General features: G+C 29.3%; 2 protein-coding genes across 7 annotated transcripts; both read left to right on the top strand.

Moving 5' to 3' along the window:
* The first annotated feature begins 5,710 nt into the window (after nucleotides 1-5,710).
* Nucleotides 5,711-12,889, top strand: LOC112603906 (lipase member H-A-like). Of its 3 annotated transcripts, none has more exons than XR_003115189.1 (8): nucleotides 5,711-5,806; nucleotides 5,961-6,090; nucleotides 7,125-7,276; nucleotides 7,378-7,629; nucleotides 8,470-8,673; nucleotides 9,091-9,253; nucleotides 10,989-11,073; nucleotides 11,131-12,889. XR_003115189.1 is itself a non-coding variant. In XM_025352719.1 (7 exons), exons 1-7 carry the CDS (start codon nucleotides 5,770-5,772, stop codon nucleotides 9,721-9,723), a joined length of 1,005 nt encoding a protein of 334 aa, XP_025208504.1. In that variant the 5' UTR covers nucleotides 5,711-5,769; the 3' UTR covers nucleotides 9,724-9,932. The 3 variants fall into 3 exon arrangements, 1 of the variants encoding a protein (XP_025208504.1); XR_003115188.1 differs by lacking the exon at nucleotides 11,131-12,889 and adding an exon at nucleotides 9,657-9,857 and having other exon boundaries at nucleotides 10,989-11,074; XM_025352719.1 differs by lacking the exons at nucleotides 10,989-11,073; nucleotides 11,131-12,889 and adding an exon at nucleotides 9,657-9,932.
* Nucleotides 12,890-13,267: 378 nt separating this feature from the next.
* Nucleotides 13,268-17,874, top strand: LOC112603907 (lipase member H-A-like). 4 transcript variants are annotated; one of them, XM_025352722.1, is made up of 8 exons: nucleotides 13,268-13,407; nucleotides 13,561-13,690; nucleotides 14,527-14,678; nucleotides 14,780-14,881; nucleotides 14,942-15,031; nucleotides 16,043-16,246; nucleotides 16,670-16,832; nucleotides 17,214-17,874. In XM_025352722.1, the coding sequence occupies exons 1-8, from the start codon at nucleotides 13,371-13,373 to the stop codon at nucleotides 17,278-17,280; spliced, it is 945 nt and encodes a 314-aa protein (XP_025208507.1). In that variant the 5' UTR covers nucleotides 13,268-13,370; the 3' UTR covers nucleotides 17,281-17,874. The 4 variants fall into 4 exon arrangements, with proteins under 4 accessions (XP_025208507.1, XP_025208506.1, XP_025208509.1 ...); XM_025352721.1 differs by having other exon boundaries at nucleotides 14,780-15,031; XM_025352723.1 differs by lacking the exon at nucleotides 13,268-13,407 and adding an exon at nucleotides 14,156-14,414 and having other exon boundaries at nucleotides 13,625-13,690; nucleotides 14,780-15,031.
* The last annotated feature ends 1,643 nt before the right edge of the window (nucleotides 17,875-19,517 follow it).

Raw genomic sequence — 19,517 nt, 5'->3', positions numbered from 1 at the left:
TTTCCTCACGTACGTTGTTATACACTCTATGGATCACTTTTTTTATGTAATGTTTGTTATAAGATAACGTTAATATCTTTAATTGGTGGTCCGTTTGTATATGATTTATAATTAGTCATCATTTTGAGGTCAACTCTTACTTAAAATTGTGTTTTTTTTTTTTTAATTATAATGTTGTAATTGTGTCTATTAAATTACCTAACTACGCTCGTAGTTTAAATGAAGACATTCAGAAACAATATATAGACAAAATACAATTGGTAAATTTTTAAGATCCATACTTTTTGTTGAAAGACAACAGATTTAAACATAGTGCCTTTAACTACTTACCCTGGTATTTTTATCTACCTCGTTTCAACTAAAAATGCTTACACATTAGATGAATTTAAAGCGCACAAAAGTGTGGATGCATAATTTTTTTGTTAGTGGTTGGGTTTCAAATGTCGAATGGACAGTGGAAGATAACTATGTTCTTGTAGTTTCTGAAGTAAGTCGAGTATAAGAATGTGATTGTGTGTTGTACTTAAAAAGTATATAAAGATTGGAAAATTGGTTTTGCCTATGACATGTTACATAGGTAAATAAGTGGGTGGTTACAATATAATTGAAGTCTTACACCTTTTTTTACAAAATTATACCTATTTATTTATGCATATATTATTTTTTGGGAAGTAAGTATATTAGTGTATCGACTCAAAATGTCATGTATTATGTGTGTTAAAATACAACGGCGCCCCTGAGAGATTTCAATTGTTACTCGTAATGAGCCCATCGTCTCTACATTATTATAATTTTTGTTTAGGTAGCGCATTCTCAAATGTTAAATAACACTAGGTTACTGCCATGGGTTATAGTTTATGTTAATGGCAAGGTTGAAGCTGCCTATTGCTTATGTATGGCTGGATTAGGTTAATGTTGTTCACATGTAGGAACAGTCCTTTTTATTTGTAGCATGCAATTTAATATTAAAAGTACAAAATGCATTACAGATGTCTATGCATATTGTGCTGCACCATCTCATGACAGATCTATACCCAATAAAATAAGTAAAATAAACGTTAATTATCCAAAGAACATGGCTTATACACAACACAAATTGAAACCAAAATCTAGTAATATACAGAAGATACCTATAACACTTAATGGTTCAAATACGTTAAACTATTTTTTGAGAAAATTACAAACCATTAACAGTCAAACTAGTATTTTAAAAGTTGTAACTCCATTTAATTCAAAGTTTGTAAAAAATAATTTTCCAAAATGATTAATAATTTTTTTTAAAGACGAGTATGCCACATGAAGTAAATAAAATAAGTAGATATAAGTTCAAAATTAGATTTTTCTTTAAATGAAAACGATTTTTCTGCTATAAAAAAATCAACAAAACTACAATTAGAAGTGGCCTTTTACAGCTTCTAGAACCAAGGACATTTGCGCCTTTAAACCATATAATTCAAATATTAGTCTAATAAAAACAATAAACTACCAATCATAAAAAAAACGGTTTAAAAGAGCTGTTACGGAATGGGGTAAAATCGAAAAATTAAAAAAAAAGATCACATTAATTTTTCATTTACCATCTTTGGGCTAGTAATTAATCCAAATTTTCTATATATTTGTGCCAGTCCAGATGGAATAATAAATTGTGATTGTTATGGTAAATGCTGCGAAGCAATAAAATATGTTCCTATAGCTTATTTAAAGACAAAAATATAGGAATTATGATTTATTTAAATAGTGGAAAGTTAACTAAAAGTCATCAGTATTATTATCGGGTACAAATAGTAGGCATTTTAAATAATAGATAATGACGAATAAATTAACAAACAACAGATTAAATCAAAACTGAAAACGTAGCGATATAGCAATCTACGTGCAATAATAATATTCGTCGTTTGTTGGACCGCCAATTGGTGATAACACGTGATTAATAAGATAACGTAATAATTGTTCGAATATCGTCCAGTTGGTTATTCTTGGTCACTTGATCGCGAGGCATATAGGTATCCGATTTTTGCGTCAAACTCATTTCCTAGCGTGATCGCTGTTCTTGTGCTGAGTTTTAACACCCCGACCGACGTTTTGTTCGAGCGATTGTCACACCGACGACATCGACAATCCGTCGTGCAACCACTCGTTTCCGTGTGTTGGCCGACCGTTGTTAGTGCGTTTTTAATTGCGTCAATCATATGGTATGTCGTGAGGGCAAGACGTGTTACCGTCGGAAAATTCATTATACACATCGTCGTCATTCGTCGATCTGCAAACGGCCGTCGTTGTCGCTCGTGTCATCATCTCCGCCCTAGACGTAAACGTCATTTGGCGCGTTCGCCTCAAGTCACTGTCGGCTTACCAGCGTGGAGGAATCAAGTAGCGATTCGGTCTCATTTTTCTACGATCGTCGTCCGTCGTGTTACCATCGCTGTCGTAGCCATTGGTAACTTTTTATAATCGTCCTCATACGGGTGGAGCATTTGTTTTGTTACTATTAATATATATTATTGTATATATTTAAATTATTGTGTTAATTTCGGGCACACATCATTATAATTATTATTATTATTATTTATATCTAATTATGTTTGCGTTTATTGATGTGTAAACATCTATCGGTTCAACATCTAACAATGCTATCGGTTTGTAGTACGAACTTCTTGGGGAATCGAGCGTTAGGCGTAAGTCATGTATATGTGACTGCTTGAGTGTGTGTGTGAGGCTATTGCTCATGATATTCGTGCAGGCTACCTAACATACATAATAATATAATATAATATTTATATATATATATAATATTCTATATATTGAGATACGCAGATTATCTATAGAAATTTTATTATATTATTTGTTTATCGGAGTTACGACTAATACATATCAATTAACATCGGTTTCATGGAAGAAAACACACTTAAATATTATGATAAAGATACCAATCAACGCGCATTTTTTTTCCAACGATTGACATGAAAAAATTAAATTTGAATTTTTTGGAGTTACGCCGTTTGCTAAATAAGCTATATATAATATATCATAATTAATAATATATAATAAATAATAATAATTTATATAAATTATTTATAATAATAAAAAAATATATATAAATAAAAATAAAAAATTTAAATATAAATTTTAAAGAGAACGCGATCTTGTATGATTATTATTACCTTATTATAAAAAATTCCCACTCAAACCATGACATTATATTCCCCAATCAAAGTCGTACTGCAGCTAAGATGTTTACACATCATTCATGAGTACAAAGTCACTTACATAGGTTTTTTTATTATTATTTGGTGCGCATGGCGCTATAAAATTTCGTTATTGTTCACGTTAACCAGTGGGTAGCCTTACGTCATAATACATCGGGAGTATCGGGGCCGACAATAATCATTATATTGGTAGGAGCGGTCACGGCACAAGAAGAAAGTTTCAAAACGTTGAAGATTTGTAGATACTACTAATAGATACATTTTTTTAATCAGACTGTAATGTAAAACAGTATGTTCTTTATTGAAAATTCATTTGATTTATTCACATCAATAAACTCAGGTAAGTGCTGACGACCTTCATACGAATTAAAATATCTTTGAGTATTTCACAGATCCTTTTTAGTTATTAACGTTTGAACTTAATGTGTATAATGAACTTATGTCATCTAATATTTTTCCAGTGTAGCTCCTTCAGATAAAAACTGAATCATTGAATTTGGCCTTATTATAGCTGTGTAAGTAGCTAACTATTAAGACGAATATCTAAATATTATATAATTATAAATTATAATATTATCTACCTACCTTTAGATATCTCTAACGGAAATGACTTTTCGTTGAAATTCGTCTGACCATTTAAGCTCGCTATTACATTGTACAATGTACATTAATCAGTTTTGGTTTGTGTGGCTTAACAACTCAATGTCTAACATTTAAAAAGTGAGTTCTATTCGCATGACTTATACAATACATATAGATAAGTATACTATATATTAAACCTATAATTATTAGTAATCTCTTAAATGATTCCTGTTGAAGTTACAAGAGTCTACAAAGAAGTAGAAGTTATCTTGCTGATAGGATAGATCATCGTTTTTCTGATAACGGCTCTCAATGAATATACGTATTATATTGCACTGGTTGAATTCCGAATTTATTTTATGCAAGCTATGTTTTTCGAACAAAAAATAATAATAAAGATATCCGTTATAATTTTTTGAACGAAAAAAAAGTTGCCGATACCTATAATAATTCAAACAAAAAAAAACTTTGTGTAAGGCTAACTATAAATATATTTCATGCAAATTCGCACGAGAAATGCATATTATAAAATATTTCATTGTTAAAAAAAAAATACGTAAATAAGTTATTTATAGAAAAATATGATTTAGTGCATTATTACGACTTAACGAAAACACTGTCTATTCCAACATATTCCATTATGTTAAATAGTTATTTCCAATTGACAATATCGAAAGTTTTTTCTAAATCTACAAAAGCAATAAAGGTTTACTTTTGCCTATCTATTTGTTTTTCTAATGTTATTCTTAAGCTTAGTATTGCTTATCTGGTACCTTTGTTTTTTTCGAAAACCATATTGATCGTAATCTAGCTGTTCTTCAATTCTATATCAGATTCTTTAATAAATATTTTTTAGAGTTTAGAAGCATTTGATAGTAGGCTTATATTTCTACTAAATTCTTTATCTCTTTTCAACGATTCTATGTAGAAATTTTATTAATTTTAATGTTGAGGATTTTTTGACATTTGATTGGTTCGTCACCTCTATTTTGATATTTTTAGTTTTTCTAAATTCCATTTAAGATATTTCTTCTTTGGCTTTTTAATTTACTTGAATTTTAGGTCACATTTCATCATTAAGAGATTGTTGTCACTGTTATTGTCCACACCTAGGTATGCTTTGAACGAACTGACTTGAATTTTAAATCTATTTTTGATCATTTCTGACCAGCAAAAAATCTATTTGGTATTTTCCAAGATTTCCAGTCATCTTCCAGGTGTATTGTCTTCTTTTATGTTGGAGATTACCAAATCATGTTGTCTGTAAAACTCCAATAGTCGGTTACCTCTGTCATTCCTTTTCCTTAATCCATAATTTCCAACTTCTCTTCCATCTGATCCTTCACCAATGACTACATTAAAGTCACCTATTATAATGAGATTATCCTATTGTTTTGTTAGTTTTAAAAGTTCTTCTATATCTTCGTATATTTTTTCAAATTCTCCATTGTCGTCATTTAATGTAGATATATAAACGTGTAATATTACAGTGTCCTTTGGGTATGATCTTAATTTCACCATTATTAATATATCAGATATTGCGGCTTGTCCGATTACAAATTGAATATTTATTTAACTATGTAATTTGTTGGGGGCTCAATTCAAAAAAAAAAATATTTTACAGAAAGATTGTAGTTAATAATTAAATATAAGTTTTTTAAATAACAGTTAGAAAATAGGTGTATATTCAACATTGCAAGTCTAATTAATTTATACGACAAATACTATAGAAAAGTCAGTTAATTTGCACATATGTTATTATTTTGTGTGTTTTAACGCGTATTTCAACAATATTATTGAAAGTATTTGGTTAGTGATATTTATTTAAACTCATAGATATACAAACACGTTGAAAAAATCATTTTTTTTAGGTAAACAAAGTAATAAAATTATTAAAACATACAATCACTCTTCTGCGAATCGAGTTTGATTTTTATTATAACAGTTTGGCCAATATTGTGCATTTACGAGTGAATTTAAAATGAGCATATTCCTTACAATACTCGTGCTTTATATGGGTTTGTATGACATTTAGCATTACATATTATTTTAATGATTTCATTAGATATCAATACTTGTTTGAGGGATAATCCTAGAGATCAAACAGCACATACATTTTATCTAATATTTAAATGGAGTTGAGTTTACAAAGGATGTTTTTTTGAATTGTAGCTTCTATAAACTCAGTATCGAATCTAAGCGTTTGGGATTTTTTGACTAATCCTAGCTCTACTATAGAAGAAGACCTTACACTAATACAAACTTTGAATAAGGACGGCTTGCAGTTTTTCTATCTCAATCAGTATGTAACATTATTAGTCTATAGGTTAAATAAACTAATCATTTTGATTAATATTAGTATTATTTTTAAAAGTTTGAAAAAATAATGATGATAATAAAATATGATATATATGTCCTATTTTGTAATAATAATAAATGTGTGTATACTGTGTTATGTACTACGGTAAGTTGTCTACGTATAGATAATAATTGTTTTAATTTTTAAGTAACACAATTAATGTTTCGACAGCCTTTCAGTATTGATTTTATATTTAATAGTAAATAAAATGTAATTATATTTAAGTTCAATTATAATACATTTTTAGAAACTTGTATTATGATATGTTTTTTTAAAAATATATTATGAATTCATAGTATTATTGCGTCCCGATGAACAACACCGATTCCATATATCCACGTAGAAACGATAATACTAATATATTAAATATATAGTAAATTTATATTAAATTTAAAATAATATAAAAATACATAATTATTTGGTGAGTGGTTATATGACCTGACTCTGAAATAAATACTAAGCTATGAGTGTGAGTTTTGTTTACGACCTAACTCTAAGCGATAGGTTATACCTAGCCATCTGATGAGCTCTGGCTCATGTTGCCCTTATAAAATGTCCTCACACAATTAAATTCGACGGCGGATTTGGTCACTCACGATGACGCTTATACCATCGATTCACGATCAGTGTTCTAATAAGTGATGGCCCTTGACTGCTCGCAGTAGCGATGTTTTCTGAAAAGTACGTAGCATGTAGTCGTGTTTTAATTGCTTAATTAAATAATACAATGCTCACACCATCAGCCCTGGTCTTTCATTTTCGGTGTCATTCGCTACACAGATCGTTGTGTCGCCCATCTATGTGAATAAATGTGTTGTAAACTATCGATATTATTATATAATCCGTGAATAAATAAGTTTGCAATAAAATATTCAATATTATTACAGGGCCTATGATATAAATTATCAGCGATATTACATGGTCTGTAACAGTATTTCTATAACAATTCATTTTATTTTATTTTTATGATTAAATAGAAAACTCGGACATGATAAAAGAATACAAATGGATTTGAATAATGTATCTGCTATAGTTAACTATTGGATGAAAGGTTTACCGTTAAAAGTTACTGTTCATGGATGGCATGGATCGGAGAATGTTATCTATGGTGTATATGAAATCAACGATGGTAAAACAAAACAACTAATATTATTCTTATTATTAATTAATACATCTTGTTGTACAAAGCTGATCTCAAAAATAATATTTAATTCAATGCCAAATTATTAGCATACATCGGCCTTGGAGGGTTCAATATAATCACAGTGGATTGGAGTAGTTTTGCAAGTTACTCTGAATATGCATATTCTGCAGCCGTGGCCCTAACCGTTGGTACTGGGGTTGCCGTATTTTTGGAAAATGTGGTTAATCTAACAAAAATTTCACCAACGGATATACATTTAATTGGCTATAATCTCGGAGCCCACGTTGTAGGAAGATGTGCTTATCGTTTTCGATTGGGGAAAATCGGCAGAATTACTGGTGAGCACATTAAATGTAGAAACATTAACGTAACATACATGCATTGACAGATTCGGGTTTTTATGTAGGGTGCTGAAGTTTCAAGTCTCGTATTCTATAAACTCCATCATGACAGTAAAACCTTTTTTTTTCTTTACCATAAATGTGCTTAGTATTAAAAAAGTGGGCATTTTAAAAACTGATTTATTTATTTTTTTTTAAATTCTGTTTTTTGTGTTTAAATACAATTAATGTCTCGACAAAAAAATTAAATGTTATCAAATTCATTTAGTAGAAAAATTAAATAATATAAAAAATATTAATTTTTTTAAGGCACTTAACCCAATCTTTAACTCCACTTTCTACTTATTTTTCGTTGGAAGGTTTTCCACAATATACATTAAATAATTAGTTCACAGGCATAGGAGTAGCAGCTGGTATGTTGAACTTGTAGGTCTAAATTGATTTATTTATTGATATTATGTTTTTGAATTACCAATTCGACGAATTTATGCAAGTATTGAACAAGTGAAGGTAGCTATTTTAAGTAATCTATTGTGTTATTCGACGATATTGCAGCTTTAATCGTACTTGTTCCTTTTTTTTTATCTACCTTTATTATATTTTTAACTTAACATTTTCGTATGTTACTTGAATTTTAATATATAAAATTTACAATTCACGAGTGTTATAACTTATAACGATTGACACCATTGACATGAAATGATAACAGTCGTACCAAGATTTAATTCATAACTTTATAATAAATATTAGACTAGCAATATATATTTGATTATATATTATAATGATGTCCATTTATGAAGCGTATTTTTAAATTAAATACAATTTAATATTTATTAGGATTAGATCCAATCAAGATTCTAAGAAATAACAAAAACATCCATGTACCACCTTTGAACAGAGATAACGCCCAATTTGTCGACGTTATTCACACTTCAGGAGGGAAATTTGGTTACAATGGACCTTTAGGTCACGTTGACTTTTATCCCAATGAGGGAAAAGTTGGTCAACCGGGATGTCATGATTTATTGTCACCATTTTTAGGTAAGGAACTTGTAAATCTGAAAATTTGATGCAAGTTAATAGGTATGAATTGTATTTTTGATGTAATTTATATCCTAGCATATATTAATAATATATGTAGTATTTTGGTCGTGTAAAACAATATATTAAAATAAATTCCACGAATTAAAATCTGGTAGATTACCTTATTATTAAAGCGATTTTCTACTCGAATCCAAAGGTATTATTAATTTAAATATAATGAATAAACAGAATAAAATACTAATTTTATATTTTTTTCATATAAGCAAAGTAACGTCTTTTAGCTTTTTATTAAACAATAGTAATGATAGATGATATTATCAAGGAAATCATGATTGGTTGACATTAAATAATGGCATAAAGCTGGGTAACTGACCAATTAATCAGCCATTGTGCTAATATATTTTATTGAATTAGAATTACAGAAATGCAGCCAGCAAAGATCCTATGAATTTTATAGAGATTCTGTGAAATATAATAGTTCTTTAATTGGGACTAAATGTAACTTGTATGATGATTTTGTGTACCATCGCTGTGATAACAACGAAAAAATACCTATGGGACACAACGCAAAGCCAAGGTAAATTGATGATAATATATATTTGATACAATTTAATATTTGTTAATTATTATGAGTAAAAATTCAGTGTTGTACTGCTATCCACGTTTGATTAATTTATTTTGCTATTTGTTAATCTGTTAAGCATCACGGTTGCTAAAAGTGAAAAAAGCATTTTACATTTATCAATGTGTGATACACATAACAATAGCCAATTTGTAAAAGAAACATTCTTTATGTTATTAATTTATATTTTATTTATTACAAGCGTAGTGATAAAATATTTTAATGAATAATGTGCTATTGTTCATAAATAGAAAACTCGAAAAAAAACAATTTTTTATGATAAAAAATGGTATATACCCCTTAAATAAATGTTTTTATGTTAGTGTATATTTTGATCAACAACTGTTATCGTTTTTAGTACTTCTGGTGGAGGAACTTATTTCTTGGTCACCAATGACAAAAGTCCTTTTCATGTAATAAATTAGCAAGTCTGTAACCAATTTTGTGCTTTGTTTTCCTCGCGTCCAATTCCGACTGCCCTTGTTTTCTATAACATCATTCCAATTGTTCACCTGCGAGGGGATTCTATGTCATCATAGGACAAGTTTGGCTAAACCAGGTCGTCTTTTTTATTTTTTGTATTCTATTTTTCTGTATTTTCTTATATTATTGTACGTATTATTATATTATTATTATTATTATTATTATTTATATTATTTTTATTATTATTATTTTTTTCATTATTATATTAGTACATTGATAATTATTCCCGTGACGCCCTGTACTAGGTCTATTAATATAATTATAATTTTTAATATTATTTGGATTATTTTAAAATATTTTTTATTAGTTTTACATACGCACAGAACAAACGTAAAGGGATGTATCATTTAATCTATATCTTGGGTAACCCCCTCCACTCCTGTGTACATCATAACATAGGAGTCGTTGCCGAAAACCACCGATCACTGTATGATCGGTAACGGCGAACACCTAGCGACTAACGTTCAAGTTTAAAACTGATGCCGAATGTTGGATACTTAAACCGCTTTAGAGTTGCATCATTTGTTCACTGCGAGATTTGTGTTTATGATCTTTATAACTTGATGATATTATAATTGGAGGTTCTAGTATTTTTATAAAATCTGGATATTTCTTAACACAACAACGCCATTTTTTTTTCACCAGTTTTAACCAATGTACGTTCAAAATAATAATTATACATTTTATATAAAATTAATGAACGACTGCATTCACTAGTTATAAATTTAATTTCTGACATCTCTATACAAATGAATAAAAAAATAAATACGCTATATGTTAAATATCACACGAAACACAAATAATGTAATATATTTATTATAGATTTATTTATGTCAAGCAATGATGATGGTATATAATTGACTGAAAAGGAAAAATAGTTATCTTAAACTAATAAAAATAATCGATCGTCAAAACAATATTGGTAGTAATTCAATAAAATATATGATATACCAAAACTACTATATCGCTTTATACAGTATCTAAACGATTAAGATTAAATTTTAACTTCGTTCAGAATCTAAAAAAATACGGTTTATTCGATAGTTTAATATAGATTAAATTAATAATTATATCATTGTTATAATATTAAATCAATAAAATGCTTATTGATACTACAATGAGATATTTATTAATAAATAAAAACTAAGCAATATTGAAATAACTAATAAATTTTAGATTTTTCTAATAAATCTATAATACACTTTAGGTATTCAATCGACATTCCGTGTAGCATTTAGAGGAGTATATGGAAGTGTAATACACGGTAGCGAAATGTGTTTAGGGAAGTTTACGTAAGTTTAATAAGGTAGCAAAATGATTTTAGGGGAATTTACTATTTCATATTTTAGGGAAGTTGACATTTGCCTAGCCGGACTCGAGGGAACTAAGGCGATGCTTCATAGGATCGCTGAACGCTTTCCGCACTAAAACTCACTAGCCGGAAGAGTGACGGGATACTCCACGGAGCCTGGCCGCGGTAGCAGCTCATTACGATGTCTAAGTTAAGGTGGCGCTACGCGCAGATTTTCGGGGTGCCTGGCTCCAGGGAGCTTATCCTGGTCTTTCGCACGGATGAGGTAACTCCACGGTTTTATAGAGGATCAAAGGGTCTCCAGGATAAAATCCGGAAGCACTTATCAAACCCCGCAACACACGGAAACATGTTGTAAGAATTTGGTAGTTTGCTAGGCTACCAAAAGCTACCCACGACCAAAGGGGAACACTTCGGTCGTGACCTATGAGCCGCACCGCGTGTTAGCCCGAAGGCTAAGTCGGTGGAACTCATAGGCTTTGTACACGCAGTGGTGAATGAACACCAAAGATTTATTTAAAAAAAGGGAAAAGAAGACATAATATAAAAAAAAATATAAATTAAATAACAAAAGAAAGTTAGGGTAATCAGAGGTATTGTATTTTGCAATGATGCACAACGTGCAATAATAGATATTTGTGAATAATAATAATAATAATAATAATAAACTGGCAATTTCGAAAAAGATAATAATTGTTGCCTCATGGCAATTGTTACAAAAGAGTGTATTATTTGGGCACAGGCGTTTAACACATGATAACATACACAATAATGTTGGGACATGGCAGTCATGTGCGTATAATAAAAGTGGGACGGGAATTAGGTAAAGAATATATATATATTTGCTTTGGACTGAGCGAACCCACGGATCAGCCCACGAGGTTCGGCGGAACACATATTATTTTTATATTAAATTTTATTCGCCAACCATAGGGTTACCGTCCGGCATATCGCTAAGGACGGTAAGGATGGGAGGTAACAAAAAAAACTGCGCCAGGCGCAACAGTTGACACATCTTAAAAAGTTATCCTAACGCAAATAAAAAGGAATATGGGGGGGGTGGATTTTAATATATTACAATATTTTTGATGGACGACGAGGCTGCTGACGGTTGACCGACGGCTGCGATGGGCTGGCCAGATGGCCGTCGACACACACGCGGTCGACATGGCCCGTCTGCATCGGTCAGTGGCTGAAAGTTGCTTCGCCCGACATCGAGCCCGTGGTGACGTTTAGCACATCATGGCGTAGACACAGCGATGTTGTAGAAAGAAAAACGAACTTCGCCGGGTATACATGTGTTTGTGTGGACACGTGGTTTGGACAGCTGAATTAACGGTGAGGCTGGGCGCACGAAAAAGAGCCACGACCGGTTCAAATGGCGGTGGAAAAAGTAGTCCGATGGAGCTGGCTGGACGGTGGCCGGTGTTGATAGTTGAGATGTTGAGGTGGGGAAGTGCAGGGTAGGTGTATTGCGGGACTTTTACAATAATGTGGAATTTTGATAACTGTACTGCGGCGAGTGCACCGACGGACGCGACAAAAACGCTGGAGGTGACGGGAGGCGGGCAACCGCGGCACGTCGACGACGAACACTGCACGAGGACGGGGGGGACGGGGGACATTTATTGCATAGCACTGCGGTCATTTCTTCATTAGCGCGCGATATTCATAACAATATATGGATAAGGTATGTTTGTTAATGGTACTATAGGTACAGGTATGTTTATGACATTGATAATATTACTGCAAAAAATGCTGTGACGTTACAATGTTAATTAATACTATTCACCATACGTAATGATTAATATTACATATTATTAACAAAAAACAATATAACAGTCTAGATAACAAAATGCATATTTATTTAACGTTTGTAATTTATTGGGTGCTCAGTTCAAAAAATAAAATATTTTACATAAATATCGTAGTTCATAATTATATATAATTTTTAAAATAATGTTTAGGTAATAGGTGCTTATTAAACAATGCGAGACTAATCAATTTATATGACAAAAACCACAGAAAAATCAGTTAAATTGCACATATGTTATTATCTTGTGTGTTTTAATGCGTTTTTCAACAAAATTATTGAAAGTATCTGGTTAGTGATATTTATTTAAACTCATACATATACAAGCACATTGAACAAATCATTTTTTTTAGGTAAACAAAGTAATAAATTTAATAAAACATAAAAATTACTCTTCTGCGAATCGAGTTTGATTTTTATTATAACAGTTTGGCCAATATTGTGCATTTACGAGTGAATTTAAAATGAGCATATTCCTTACAATACTCGTGCTTTGTATGGGTTTGTATGACTTTTAACAAATCATATTATTTTAATTATTTAATTAGATATCTATACTTGTTTGAGGTATAATTCTAGAGATCAAACAGCACATACATTTTATTTACTATTTAAATGCAATTGAGTTTACAAAGGATTCTTTTTGAATTTTAGCTTCTATACACTCAGTATTGAATCTAAGCGTTTGGGATTTTTTGACTAATCCTAACTCTACTATAGAAGAAGACCTTACACTAATACAAACTTTGAATAAAGATGGCTTGCAGTTTTTCTATCTCAATCAGTATGTAACATTATTAGTCTATAGGTTAAATAAACTAATCATTTTGATTAATATTAGTATTATTTTTAAAAGTTTGAAAAAATAATGATGATAATAAAATATGATATATATGTCCTATTTTGTATTAATAATAAATGTGTGTATACTGTGTTATGTACTACGGTAAGTTGTCTACGTATAGATTATAATTGTTTTAATTTATAAGTAACACAATTAATGTTTCAACAGCCTTTCAGTATTGATTTTATATTTAATAGTAAATAAAATGTAATTGTATTTAAGATTAATTATATTACATTTTTAGAACCTTGTATTATAAATTTGTTTTTTTAAAATAAATATTATGAACATAATATAGTATTATTGCGTCTCGTTGAATAACGTTGATTCATATATCCACGTAGAAACGATAACACTGATATATTAAATATATAAAAAATCTTTATTCAATACACTAATGTTTAGTGAGCGGTGTTACGACTTCACTCTGAAATTATTACTAAGACAAGAGTGTGAGTTGTGTTACGACCTACCTCTAAGCATATTGGTTATCCCTAACCGTCTGATGAGATCTGGCTCGCCTTGCCCTTATAAATTATCTTCACACAATGAGAGTCGGCGGTTGAGGTGGTCACTCACGATGATACTTGCACCATCGATTCGTGATCAGTGTTCTAATAAGTGATAGCCCTTGACTACTCACAGCAGAGATGTTTACTGAGATGTACGTAGCATGTAGTCGTGTTTTAATTGCTTAATTAAATAATACAATGCTCACACCGATAGCCATGGTTTTTCATTATCATTCATTTTATTTTATTTTTATGATTAAATAGAGAACTCGGACATGATAGAAGAATACAAATGGATTTGAATAATGTATCTGCTATAGTTAACTATTGGATGAAAGGTTTACCGTTAAAAGTTACTGTTCATGGGTGGCATGGATCGGAGAATGCTATCTATGGTGTATATGAAATCAACGACGGTATAATAAAATAAATAATATTATTCTAATTACTAATTAATACATCTTATTGTACAACGCTGATCTCAAAAATAATATTTAATTCAATGCCAAAATATTAGCATACATCGGCCTTGGAGGGTTCAATATAATCACAGTGGATTGGAGTAGTTTTGCAAGTAATTCTGAATATGCATATTCTGCAGCTGTGGCTTTAACCGTTGGTACTGGAGTTGCCGTATTTTTGGAAAATGTGGTTAATTTAACGAAAATTTCACCAACAGATATACATTTAATAGGCTATAATCTCGGAGCCCACGTTGTAGGAAGATGTGGTTATCGTTTTCGATTGGGAAAAATCGGCAGAATTACTGGTGAGCACATTAAATGTAGAAATTTTATGTAGGGTGCTGAGGTTTCAAATCTCGTATTCTGTAAACTCATAATGACTGCAAAGATATCATGAATGTACTTAATTATTAAAAAAGTGGGCATTTTAAAAACTGATTTATTTATTTTTTTTTAATTCCGTTTTTTGTGTTTAAATACAATTAATGTCTCAACAAAAAATTAAATTTTATCAAATTTATTTATTATAAGAATTAAATAATATAAAAAATATTAATGTTTTTAAGCACTTAAACCAATCTTTAACTCCACTTTCTACTTATTTTATGTTCGAAAGTTTCCCTCAATATATATTAAATCGTTAGGTCACATGCACAGGAGTAGCAGCAGATATGTTGAACTTGTAGGTCTAAATTGATTTATTTATTGATATAATGTTTTTGAATTACCAATTCGACGAATGTATGCAAGTATTCAACAAGTGAAGGTAGCTATTTCAAGTAATCCATTGTGTCATTTGACGTATTAGAGCTTTAATCGTACTTGTTCGTTTTTTATATCTAACTGTATTATACTTTTAACTTAACCTTATTTTATTTCATAATCAGCATAATTAAAAATATTTCTTTTTTTTTGTTTGTTCACTTGTATTTTTAGTAAAATTCTGCACAGGATTTGATTTATTGACACTAAAATTAGTTTACCTCATTGGCTTATTGATTGTTTTAAAAATTCTAAATGTGTCTTAAAAAGTTTTAATTTAGTGATTTACAAATTTTATTAGCAAATGCTAAAAAATTAATTATTCAATCATTTTTGTATGTTCATTGAATTTAAATATATAAAATTTTAAATTCACAACTGTTATAACTAATAACCATTGACACCATTGACATAAAATGATAACAGTTTTACCTAGATTTAATTCATAAGCTTATAATAAATAATAGACTAGTGATATATATTAGATTATATATCATAATAATGTCCATTTTTGATGTGTGTTTCTAAATTAAATACAATGTAATATTCATTAGGATTAGATCCAATCAAAATTCTAAGAAATAACAAAGACATCCATGTACCACCTTTGAGAAAAGATGATGCCCAATTTGTCGACGTCATTCACACTTCAGGAGGGAAATTTGGTTACATTGGAATGTTAGGTCACATTGACTTTTATCCCAATGACGGAAGAGTTAGTCAACCGGGATGTCATGATTCCATGCTTCCATTTTTAGGTAAAGAACTTGTAAATCTGAAAATTTGATGGAGGTTAATTGGTATGAATTTTATTTTTGATGAAATTCATATCCAATCAGATATCAATAATATATGTAGTATTTTGGTCGTGTTAAACAATATATTAAAATAAATTCCACGGATTAAAATCAGGTGGATTACCTTTTTATTAAAGCTTTCTTCTACTCGAATCCAAAGGTTTTGTAAACTTAAATATAATGAATAAAAACAATAGAACACTTATTTTATATTTTTATATATAAGAAAATTAACTCTGTTTAGATTTTCCTTTAACATTATTAATGATAGAAGATATTATCATGGAATTTATATTTCATGATTGGTTGATATTTCATAAAGACTTATAGCTGGGTAACTGATCAATTAATCAGTCATTTTGCTAATATATTATATTGAATTAGAATTACAGAAATGCAGCCAGCAAAGAGCATATGAATTATATAGAGACTTCCTGAAATATAACAGTTCTTTCATTGGGACCTTCTGTGATTCGTATGAGAATTATATGTTCAAGCACTGTGAAGACCAAGAAAAAATACCTATGGGACACTACGCAAATCTAACGTAAATTGATGATTTATATTTGATACAATTTAATAATTGTTATTTTTATGAGTAACAGTTCAGTGTTGTACTGATTTCCATGCTCCTTTAATTTAATTTAATTTGTTATTCGTAAATCTTTTAAGCATCGCGATTACTAAAAAGTGAAAAAAGTATTTAACATATTTTATCAATGTGTGACAAAAAGATTCTTTATGATATTAATTTATATTTTTTTATTACAAGCGTAGTGACAAAACATTTTAATGAATAATGTGCTTTTAATCATAAATAGAAAAGTCGAAAAAAAAAAATTTTTATGATTAAAATTTGTATATTCTCCTTAAGTTAATATTTTTATGTAAGTGTATTTTTTTGATCATTAACTGTTATCGTTCTTAGTATTTTTGGTGGAGGATCTTATTACTTGAGCACCAATGACAAAAGTCCTTTTCATGGAATAAACTAGCAAATCTGTAACCAATTTTGTGCTTTGTTATCCTCGCGTTTAATACCTACTGCCCTTGTTTGCTGTAACATCGTACCAACCGTTCACCTGCGAGGGGACTCCGTGTCATCATAGGACAAGTTTGGCTAAACCAAGTCGTCTTCTTTATTTTCTGTATTTTATTTTTCTATATTTTCTTATATTATTGTACGTATTAATATTATTATTATTATTATTATTATATTAATACATTATAATTATTCCCGTGACGCCCTGTACTAGGTCCATTATTATAATTATAATTATTAATATTATTTGGATTATTGTAAAATTTTTTTTATCGGTGTTACATATTCGCAGGACAAACATAACGGGATATATATTTATTATATATTTTTGGTAACTCACTTCGCTCCTGTGTACATAACATCTGAGTTGTTGCCGACAACCACCGATCATTATAGGATCGGTAACAGCGCAACACCTATCGAATAACGTTCAAGTTTAAAACTGATACTGAATGTCAGACACTTAAACTGCTTTAGAGTCTCAACGATTTCTGCATTTAACATTGTTCAAAAAATGTAGTTTTTATTATTTGTATGTGAAGAAATCCTAAATCAGTCAAATCACATGTATTTTTTATTTAGTGTGTTCTTAGAAATAATTGTACACAATGATTGTTTATGTCGTTATAATATACCATATGATTGCTTACAATAGTCATTAAAATCACAAACTATTTGAATATACTATATTTATATATAGACATAAAAAAATAATGCCTTCAATAGATCACTAAAATTTCATATTATGAACAAAAATACAAAATAAACTGTTTCATAAAATACAACTATGATATAGGTTGAAGTACTATACTTATATTTATTCTGATAACAATATGTATTGTGTTTAATCAGATAGATATCAAGTAAAGAACATAAACATATAGTCAATCACATTTATTAAATAATTTAAATCCTGTAGAATTTTACATGACATTTAATATAAGAAATTAACATTCGAAACTATGAATTACTTTAATGTTTATTAAACATTTTATTTACTTTTGAACTAATTTACAATATTCATGAAAGATTATGAATGACTTTACATGATGTTTATTATTGCATATTAATATCAAAAAATGTTATAAAAACAGCAACTTAAAAATGTATATTTACTTAAAAATCGTATTTTTTTGTGTGCTAGGAATAAAAAAAAAAAAATATAAATTAATGAATATATGAAAGTTATAGTCAAATAATATATGCTTTGTTTTTATTAATTACGTAATAGGTCTTATTAATCTATAGAACTATAATTAATTAAATTTATACAACAATAATCCAGCCAAAGAAAAATTGCATTAGTTTAGGTATTGCACATGGATATGTTATTATTTAATGTGTTTTTCAACAAAACTATTGAAGGTAGCTGACTATAATAATATGTAATTATTATGATTCACCCATGTGGCTTACATGACAAAAAAATTAGTTTATCTGAAAAAATATTTTTTTCGGTGAACTAAATTGTACAATAAATAAAACATGAAAATTATTCGCTTTTCTATCAATAACATCCACCATATAATGCTCATGCTTTTTTTTATCCATATAATTAAGGGTTAATATGACGTTTTGCACAATGTAGTATTTTATAATTATTTAATCAGATGTTTATACCTCTTTAATGGATAATTCTAGAGATCAAATTGCAAATACATAATATGTCATATAACATAATAATATTTAAACACAGTTCAGTTTTTCAAAAGATTCTATTTTGATTTTAGTTTCTCTAGAAGCTGTAAACCTAGAAAAGGGAAATACTGCAACAAATGTTAATACTTCTATGCCTACCAATTATGTTGCACTTCTTATGTATATCAATAAAATAATCTTGTAGTTTTTATAAGAAGAGTCCACGTTAGTCAATGGTCTAGAGTAAGGCCGAGTTATTTGTATTTAGAATTGAAATTAATGCTTTAAAATAAATTTGAAATGTAACATAACAAAAATTAACATTTAACTAAAAGTAAGAAAAGTATCGGTTCACTAGTGTTTAATTTTAAAAATGTATATTGTTTTTATATTTAAACCCTTACTATTTGGACGTATATGTCCGAAAAAATCCCTTTTCAACCCAGTGCTTACTATAATAGAAAGGACTATCATATGAAAGGACTAGGATCTGATGACATAAAAGAAATAATAATACAGGCATTAATATGCTTGCAAATATTTAATTAATAT

The sequence above is a fragment of the Melanaphis sacchari genome, unplaced genomic scaffold (genome assembly GCF_002803265.2).
Source record: "Melanaphis sacchari strain LSU unplaced genomic scaffold, SCAv2.0 Contig113_pilon_pilon, whole genome shotgun sequence".
NCBI classification, from domain to species: Eukaryota; Metazoa; Arthropoda; class Insecta; order Hemiptera; family Aphididae; genus Melanaphis; species Melanaphis sacchari.
Note: the sequence above shows the minus strand (reverse complement) of the source record. Positions and strands in the feature narration are given on the sequence as shown.